At 49.3% G+C, this 8,751-nt stretch overlaps 1 protein-coding gene across 2 annotated transcripts; it reads right to left on the minus strand.

The window, feature by feature from the left end:
• Window positions 1–634: 634 nt before the first annotated feature.
• Window positions 635–8,526, minus strand: Zfp61 (zinc finger protein 61). 2 transcript variants are annotated; one of them, XM_008758962.4, is made up of 7 exons: window positions 8,235–8,526; window positions 7,183–7,283; window positions 4,891–5,032; window positions 4,366–4,455; window positions 3,855–3,981; window positions 2,754–2,822; window positions 635–2,094 (listed from the first exon to the last, which is right to left on the minus strand). In XM_008758962.4, the coding sequence occupies exons 3-7, from the start codon at window positions 4,903–4,905 to the stop codon at window positions 647–649; spliced, it is 1,749 nt and encodes a 582-aa protein (XP_008757184.1). In that variant the 5' UTR covers window positions 4,906–5,032; window positions 7,183–7,283; window positions 8,235–8,526; the 3' UTR covers window positions 635–646. The 2 variants fall into 2 exon arrangements, with proteins under 2 accessions (XP_008757184.1, NP_001017512.2); NM_001017512.2 differs by lacking the exon at window positions 4,366–4,455 and having other exon boundaries at window positions 8,235–8,374.
• Window positions 8,527–8,751: the final 225 nt, after the last annotated feature.

Below are 8,751 nucleotides of genomic sequence, written 5' to 3' on the forward strand. Positions count from 1 at the left end.
GAAAAATGATTAAAAGAATTCACGGAGCATGCCGGTGAGATGCTCAGTGGGTAAAGGTGCTGCCACCAAGCCTGACAGCCTCAGTTTGATCCCTGGCTCCTCATAAGGTAGAAAGAGGGAACTGCCTCCCAAAAGGTACCCACTGATCTCCACACACATGCTATGATATGTCTGCACGAGTACGTGTGTGCTCCACATACACTAAGTCATATTCTTAAAAGATCGTTTACGTTCTGTGTGTGAATGTTTTGCCCACATTCATGCATGAGTGCCATATACTGGATCTTCTGAAACGCAAGGTTATGGGTTATTAGGTTCTTTACTCTTTTTTTTTTTTTTCGGAGCTGGGGACCAAACCCAGGGCCTTGCGCTTGCTAGGCAAGCGCTCTACCACTGAGCTAAATCCCCAACCCCAGGTTCTCTACTCTTAACTGCCAAGCCGCTCCTGCAGCCCCCATACTAAAGTGTTTTAAAATGTAATGAAGCAGGGCTGGGGATTTAGCTCAGTGGTAGAGTGCTTACCTAGGAAGCGCAAGGCCCTGGGTTCGGTCCCCAGCTCCGAAAAAAAGAACCAAAAAAAAAAAAAATGTAATGAAGCGAAAGGGGAAAAAAAAAAGAATTCACACGACACGAGTCAGTTCAAGCACTATTTTATAGAACATTTTTCCTGAACGGGTTCCCCAGTGCTTTTACTGTCTCTCTTGCTCTTGTAAGGTTTACCGCTGCTGTGGATTCTGTGGTGAATTATAAGATTTGACCGCCAACCGAAGCTCTTACCACAAACTTCACACTTGTAGGGCTTCTCCCCCGTGTGGACTCTCTGGTGGGACTGCAGCTGTGACGAGCGACTGAAGCCTTTCCCGCACGCATCGCAACTGTACGGCTTCTCTCCAGTGTGGACTCGCAAATGGACCTGGAGGTTCGAGTTCAGAGTGTAGCCCTTACCACACACAGTACACACGTACGATTTCTCTCCGGTGTGTATGCCCTGATGGGCCTGAAGACTCGAAGGGCGACTAAATTCTTTCCCGCAGTCCACGCATTTATAGGGTTTCTCTCCCGTGTGGACTCTCTGATGAATGTAGAGATTTGAGCTACAAATGAAGCTTTTCCCACACTCCTGGCACTTGTATGGTTTCTCTCCCGTGTGGACCCTCTGGTGGGACCGCAGGTGGGAGTTGCGACTGAAACTCTTGCCGCAGGCATCACACTTGAACGGTTTCTCCCCGGTGTGGAGTCTCTGGTGGTCCTGGAGGTGGGAGGCCTGACTGAAGGCACTCCCGCATGCCTCACAGTTGTAAGGTCTCTCCCTGGTGTGCACCTTCAGATGGATGTTAAGGGCGGACCTGCAATTGAAGGTTTTCCAGCACTGCCCACATGTGTGTGGTTTCGCTACTGTCTGGTCCCCCTGGTGGATGGGGAGATTATGACCGGACTCCTTACGCTTTTCTCCTGTGCGATCTTCATGAGCGCAGCCGTCTGTGCCACAGGGGAAGCCTCTCCCACATTCAGCACACGCACGAGACCTCTCTCCCGAGTCCAACACTTGGTGAGGAGCAGAGCTGCAGAGATCGGAAACAGCTTCTTTGTATGGGGAGCTTTTCTGTCTAGTGTGACTCACTCCATTCTGGTCAAATGGCGCCACCTCTGTACTGTCTCTCCCGCGATCGCCGGGGCTATACGACTGTTTACTCTTGTGTCCTCTACGATCGGGGTGGGGATGTGAACTCCTACTTGTAGAGTGTATATCCGGTTTACTCTGACCCTGGTCATCTCTCTTGGAGACTTGCTGGTATCGCTCCTTACGAGTCTGCGGCTCAGTCAGTAAAGTTTTCTGGGAAAGCGGGAGCCTTCCCGTATGGATGGGAACGTTTACTTTATGACTCTTTATATAGTTCTCATCTTCAGAAACGTCAGGAGATGACCTTAGCCTGACCCAGCAGGGAGAATCGTCCTGTAACTGAGGAGCATTTACCACAGAGTCCCGACATGTGGTTAAGTCGTCCGTGACCCACTGCCAGATTTGCCAGCAGGAAAGGGCTTCCGGTGACCTTCCACCTTGGACAGCTCCTCTCTCACTCTGGTTGTTCATTCCTATGGAGACAGAGGTAAGAACAAGTGAAAAGCGTTTACACTTGGATTTCACACTTAGCTCACAATACCAGATTTGAATGCAAATCAAGATGATTCCTTTTCACTATTGATGAAACTTTCGGGTGTAACTGCTAACGGAAACCACTGTAAAGTCCACTGAGGTCCCGACTGTTAGGAACCAATAAGGGTTGGATAAATGGCTCAGCAGTCAAGAGCACTGGCCGCCCTTCTAGAGGACCTGGGTTCATTCACAGCATCTCACAGCTGTAACTCCACTCCCGGGGAATCCGACGCCCTCTTCTGGCCTCCGTGGACCCCCAGGCACACATGTGGTGCACATAAACACACGCAGGCAGTCACCATACACATAAAATAATTATGAAAAAATTTAAAGACAGAACCAATGAAGCCACTTAAAAGCGAGTACTGATTGATTTTTTTTTCTTTTTGAAATTATGGATCTTTCCTACCACAGGACGGTGTCCACAGGAAGAAACATTTTATGGTGCTCAGCTTTCCCGCAGCTACCCAGAACGGTGCCTGACACGCAGTCCAGCATAACACGCTGCAAGTGCTCAAAGCATGCTGTTTGGCCCACACAGTGCTGGCCACAGGGACCGTGGATGGCAAGTCCTAGGGACGAATAACGGAAGACTCACCTGAACCTTGCTCCCTAGGCTTCTCTTCTCTTTCTAGCTGTGGTTTCTCTTGTTTGAAAAGTTGATACTCTATGAACAGGCAAGAATCACAAATGTCAAAGGGCGAAAATGCACTGGGGATGTCACGGAGATCATCACCAACGCAACCAAAACAGTGTGATCGAGCTTGCACACACGTAGCCCAGGGAAGACACACCGTTTATGATGCGACCCTTCTACCACACACATGCGCGTGTCAGAAACAATCTGAGCGACCCACTTTGAGTTCACGCCTGCAGTCTTCAGATCTATCCTCCCTCGCTCAGCATCCACTCATTCCTTTTCCTACAACATGGTTATTTTCTCTAAGGAATCTGGTGTTTTCCACTCCATTGTGTTTCAGGAGACATTGCCAGCAGAGGCGTTGAGAGACGGCCCAGTGGTTTAGATCACTTGCTGCTCTCCCAAACAGAATTCTGTGTCCAGCACCTACAACCACCTAGCCCCAGCTTCAGGGGGTCCAATGTCCTTCTCTGGCCTCTGAGGGCTCCTACACAAAGGTGTGTCTCACTCACACAACACGCATAAAAATAATAAAAATAAATATCTTTTAAAAATGACCAGTATGGGGCTAAAGAGATGGGCCAGTGGTTAAGAGTGCTTGCTGCTCTTCCACAGGACCCCAAGTTCAGTCCCTAGTACCCACATCCTGTGGCTCACGACCATCTGTAATTCCTCTAATTCTAGCCTCAGAGGGTACACATACCTACGTGTGTGTGTTTACACACACATACACACACATACCCCAAATAAGATATGATTTTGCGGGGTTTTTTGTTTGTTTGTTTTTCAAGGCAAGGTTTCGCTGTGTAGCCCTGTAGTCCAGGCTGGCTTCACACTCACAGAGATTCACCTGCCTCCTGAGTACTAGGATGGCTCACAACCATCTGTAACTTGAGTTTCAAGGGATCTAACACCTTCCACTGGCCTCAATAGGTACCAGGCAATATACTCCTATACAGACATATAAACAAACAAACAAAATGTCCTGAAATATCCTGTTCATAAAAGACAAGAAATGTTCCAACTCCAAGGTATGTGCCAGAGGGCACCTGTCCTCACCCACTGAGAGCAGGTTCCGAAAATTCTCCACCATCACATCTTGGTACAGCTTCCTCTGGGTGGAGTCCAGCAGCCTGAACTCCTCCTTAGTGAAGATCACAGCCACATCCTTGAATGTTACTGCCTCCTACAACAAGCACATATGACCTCAATCTTATAAATAACTACTGTTAGTGACACTGTCAGACTTAAAATAGTCTTGGGGACGAGGGGGAGGAAGCTTATAAAGACTCAGAAGTTCTAAAAGGAGGTTCCTTGAGATTATGGAATTATACAACTCATAAGTCACGGGAACTCCCTGAAACTGACCAATGTCCAAGGTCCCTCTGGCCATAGAGTTATATGAGCAATAGGAACTGCTGAGGGGACTCCGGTCAACAGAGTTTCCTAGAACAGCCTCTCCTACCTATTGAGATGTCTGCAAGTCGTGCATAAAATTCTAGGGAAACCTTTCCATGATGCAGATACCTTGGAGTCATTCTGTTCCCGGGAGTAACCCCAATAAACTCACCAATTCCTCAACTTGGACTTGGGTCATATTGTTACTTGAGTCTGTTGTGGATTCCCTACTTGGGGTAAACAGATGTCTGTCTCTGTCTCCCTAAGAGAAGGATCAACAACAATACCTGCTTACAGGCGCAATAGCTCTGGGACAGTTAAACTTACAGTGACAAACAAGCACCTGGCAGAGCCTAAAGACCTCACGTACTTTTACACATTCTAGTTTTAAAATTACATTTACTCATTGTGTGTGTGTGTGTTGTGTGTGTGTGTGTGTGTGTGTGTGTGTGTGTGTGTGTGTGTGTATGATAGTACTGTGTGAAAGACAGATGACTACTTGTGGAAACTGGTTCTCTCCTTCCACCATGTAGATCTTGGGGATCAAACTTAGGTCATCCGGCCTGGAGGCATAGACCTTAACCCCTGAGCCATCTTGTCTGCTTGCAAATGCTTTGAGTCTCCTAACAAGAGAAAAATCCTCTAGCTTGAGAAGAACCATTACATTCTGACAGGGAGGACGGTGAGCTCTACTTACCATGGGCGCACTCATTTTTACCCTTCCTTCCGGGAGATGCAGAGCTGAAAAAGGCAGAAATCGAAAGAGAGAGACGACCCAACGGTACCACTGACCACACGGCCAGTCCTTGTCAGATAGTCAGGTCTGTGTTCCTTGTAGCCTACGGTCAGAGGATGACAATGATACCACGTATGATGTCAATTCCATTCAGAAGTAATCACGGAACACTGTGCCCAACCACAACATATGAGATTTCCTTGTACTAATTTTTTGCGATTTTCTCTAGGTTTTAAATTCTAAGGAAACTTTCAGTAATCGGTAGTGTTGGCAGTGAGGATGGTAAACGTGGAAACAGCATCTAACGCTAATTCACTGTAACTGGTACTCGGCGTCCCTCTCCTGGTGGAAGTTCTCTAGCACAAGGCAGGCAGTAAATCCCTCCCTGGAGCCCACAGGGGACGCATCGTGAATCCTGATTTGGCTCTGCACACAGCACTGCCTCACGTTGCTTGGGACTTTTAGCAGGTGTGACTGTTGACAATATTCATTAAGCATGGGAGGGGGTGTGAATCACAATGCTGTGATTACAGGGTACCCTGCTCCATTTTATCTGGGTCAGGTGGCACAGCGAACCTGGTAGGCCTGAATCTTCAGATGAGACACCTCCATGAACAATTTACACTGGACCTGTGTGGGAGTCACCCGGTTCTCCTTAGAATGCCGATTTCTGGGGTGTGTCTGCAGAAATTTTGCTAGATGGGCAGGGCTTGATTCTGGGTGGAGTTTAAGCCTTGGCAACATCCCCAGGAGAGAAAATTCTCTCTGCTGGTTCATGTTTCTAAAGTTTTGTTTTGATTTTTGTTTGTTTGTTTATTTTTTAAGATTTATCTATTTATTTATTTAATCCAAGTACACTGTCACTGTCTTCAGACACACCAGAAGAGGGCATCAGATCCCATTACAGATGGTTGTGAGCCACCATCTGGTTGCTGGGATTTGAACTCAGGACCTCTGGAAGAGCAGCCAGTGCCTTTAACCGCTGAGCCATCTCTCCAGCCCCATGGTGAGTTTCTAAATGGTTGCAGGGAACAGTCAGTCCCAAGGCACACAGCTGCCATTTAACAAAAACTTACCCAGAAAACCTGACAGAACCGTACTCAGAACCACGCTAAAAGAACCACTGTTCCATTTGCGTGCTAAAGTACTAACAATTTTTTTTAAAAACACGATCCTGTCATTTTGGAAATCTCCATGTCTATAATGTAAAAAAAAAAAGTTATTTGGAAAAAACAGAATTGGTGAAAACAACTTTTTTAAAACTCTAATACTAGGGACTGAGGGGATGGCTTAGCTGGTGAAGAGGCAAGTGGGAGGAGCTGCGCTCCCTCTCAAGGAAAGCTGGAGGGGGGGACTGGGGGCTGCATGCCAGTGGCACACATCTGTAATGCCAGTGCTGGGAAGGCAGACAACGTATTATCTTGCCTGCCTCTGCGTCAGCCTGCCACACCTAAGCAGGCAAGCTCTAAGTCCACAGAGGGGATGTGGTGGGTAAAGGCGTTTAGCACCAAGCCTGACTGAGTTTGGTCCTCAGGATCCACATGGTGGAAGGTGGGCAGCATCTCTCCAACGTGATCTTCTAATCTCTACATCCAAACCACAACTCGCTTGCTCCACCCTTACCCGAACCCGGGGTTGACCTCTGACGTACGTCCGTACACACATTCAGGTCGCAAAAAATATCCAAAGCCTGCTCTCCAGGTCCCTGTGGGCCGGTGCTAACTATGTTCACCATACTGGCTGGCTTCCTCGGGGAGCTTGCACCAGTAAGATGGAGCCCTTGGCTGTGGGTTCCCACAGCCTAGCTTTGAGGCCAGCCTCCCCACTCTTGGGGCTTCCTTCTGAAGGACTGAGGTAGCAGAACAAACTCCATTTTGATCTTAAGACTCAGTCTATTTTGTCCTCCAAACAATTTTAAAATGCCGTCCTTGGAGGAAGCTACTATCTAGAAAGCTAGTGTCTGCGGTCCTTGAAGTGATATGACCCACACCCTTGGGCTCTGGGAAAGAGACCAACATTCCTCTACCCTCGCATGCAATGCCAAGTCTTAGAAACCCCGCTTTCGGCTTTTTTCCTTTATAAATCCCCTTCCCCTAGGGCTGGGGGTCGCTCTCCTTTCTCTTCCGTCAGGAAGGTAGTGTGGCCCAAGCTCGACTTGAAGCGAGATGCTCATGTGCTTACATGGGAGCTGTGGCTCCTGGTGGTCTCTTTGGGGTTTCTGCAATCTGGGCACAACACTCTGTATAAACTAACCTCTAATTACGGTCATTCCCAGGTGTATAACCTCCGACTTCAGTCAGTCTTAGTCACATGTGGCTTTATGGCTTCCAGCACTGCTTTTTGGGAAGTCAGGGCTGCAGAGAAACCAAAAATTGTAAAATTACAAAATTCCCTACATTAAACCACACAGTTCCTGCCGCCGTACCTACTGCAAGCAACCAGCTCCTTCCTATAAAGGTCATAGGTGGGTCATGGCTGTGAGTAGCTAGCTGATCCACAGAGGCAAGAAGTGGACGGAGTATTACAGCGGTCTCCGTGACCTATGTGCTAGGAAATTTTGAGCATTTCACTATCCGTTTTTTTTTTTTTTTTTTTTCCCCTCCAGGTATGCTACTAGGAAGGTCTAATTTCTGTCTTTTGCAGAACAGCCAGTAAATGCACAGAGGAATCAGCTGGGGCAGAAGCAGAGCCAGCTATGGGGTGGAGAAGGTGAGCTGCAGGCCTGGAGGGGAGCCGCAGGAGGAGGGAGGGGGCTTCAGGTAGAAGAGGGAGCTGCAGAAGGGAAGAGATGGCTGCAGGCAGAGAGAGGGGGCTGCAGGAGTGAGGGAGACTGCAGGGAGGGAGAGGGAGCTGCAGAAGGGAGGGGTTGCAGGAGGGAGGGGGACTACAGGGAGGAAAGGGGGCTGAAGAAGGGGAGGGGGGAGCTGCAGAAGGGGAGGGGTGATGCAGGCAGGAGGGGTGCTGAGGGCCAGAAGAAGGGGGTTGCTAGAAAAGGTTGCAGGACCAAAGAGAGAGAGGTTGAAGGCAGAAGGGGGCTGCGGGCAGGAGAGGAGGCCACAGGCTGGAAGGGGAGCTGTGGGAAGGGAGAGGGGGCTGCAGACAGAGAGGGGGCTGCAGTCCAAGAAAGGGGTAGCAGGCGGGGGCCGGGTGCAACAGGCAGGAAGGGGGTACTGCAGGCGTTAGAGAGGGCAGCGGACAGGGAGTGGGGGCTGCGGGGACGAAGCGCGGGATCACTGCAGAATCAACTTGCCCCGAGGGCCTGCAGACTGGGGGACGCTCCCTCCGGAGCTCGCGCTGTTCCTTACCTTTCAAACCTCGCTCCTTCCTTCTCGCCGGAGACACAATTACTGTCGATCTCAGAAGCATCTAGGGGACATCCTGACTAAAACAACTCAAACCCAGGGGCACAGATGGCTAATAAGCCAACCAGAACCCGATGAGTTCCCAGAATTCCGCGTGGAGAAACTGTGACGACGCTCGGCTCCGTGGTAACGGAAGTGAGGCTGCAGAGGCGTGGGTGGCCCATCCATGAAGCTAGGGGAGGAGCACCGCCCTCCCGTATTGAATTTCCCTGTTTTTTGTTTGTATGTTTTTTTTCTTTTTTCATTTCTCATAGTTCCTAAGAAAGCCTTGAGCAACAATGTCTTTACATCGTAGGCTGTCTGTGGGATATACATCTGTAGGATATATGTGCTTTGGCGCTGGAGAGGTGACGTAGTGCGGAGAGCGCGGCTGGTACAGAGTACCAGGCACTAGGGAGCTCAAAACTGTAGTCACTCCAGCTCGGGAGGGTCCGTCGACCTCTCGTGGCGTTCCTGAGTA

This window comes from Rattus norvegicus, chromosome 1, assembly GCF_036323735.1.
Source record: "Rattus norvegicus strain BN/NHsdMcwi chromosome 1, GRCr8, whole genome shotgun sequence".
NCBI classification, from domain to species: Eukaryota; Metazoa; Chordata; class Mammalia; order Rodentia; family Muridae; genus Rattus; species Rattus norvegicus.

Bases quoted from the DNA above. Each gene is read 5' to 3' on its own strand.
- Zfp61 (XM_008758962.4), bottom strand. The intron at 2,823-3,854 runs GTGAGGACAGGT...GCCTGTTCATAG, and splicing joins TCGGAACCTGCTCTCAGTGG to AGTATCAACTTTTCAAACAA. The intron at 2,095-2,753 runs GTGAGTCTTCCG...CTGTCTCCATAG, and splicing joins GCCTAGGGAGCAAGGTTCAG to GAATGAACAACCAGAGTGAG.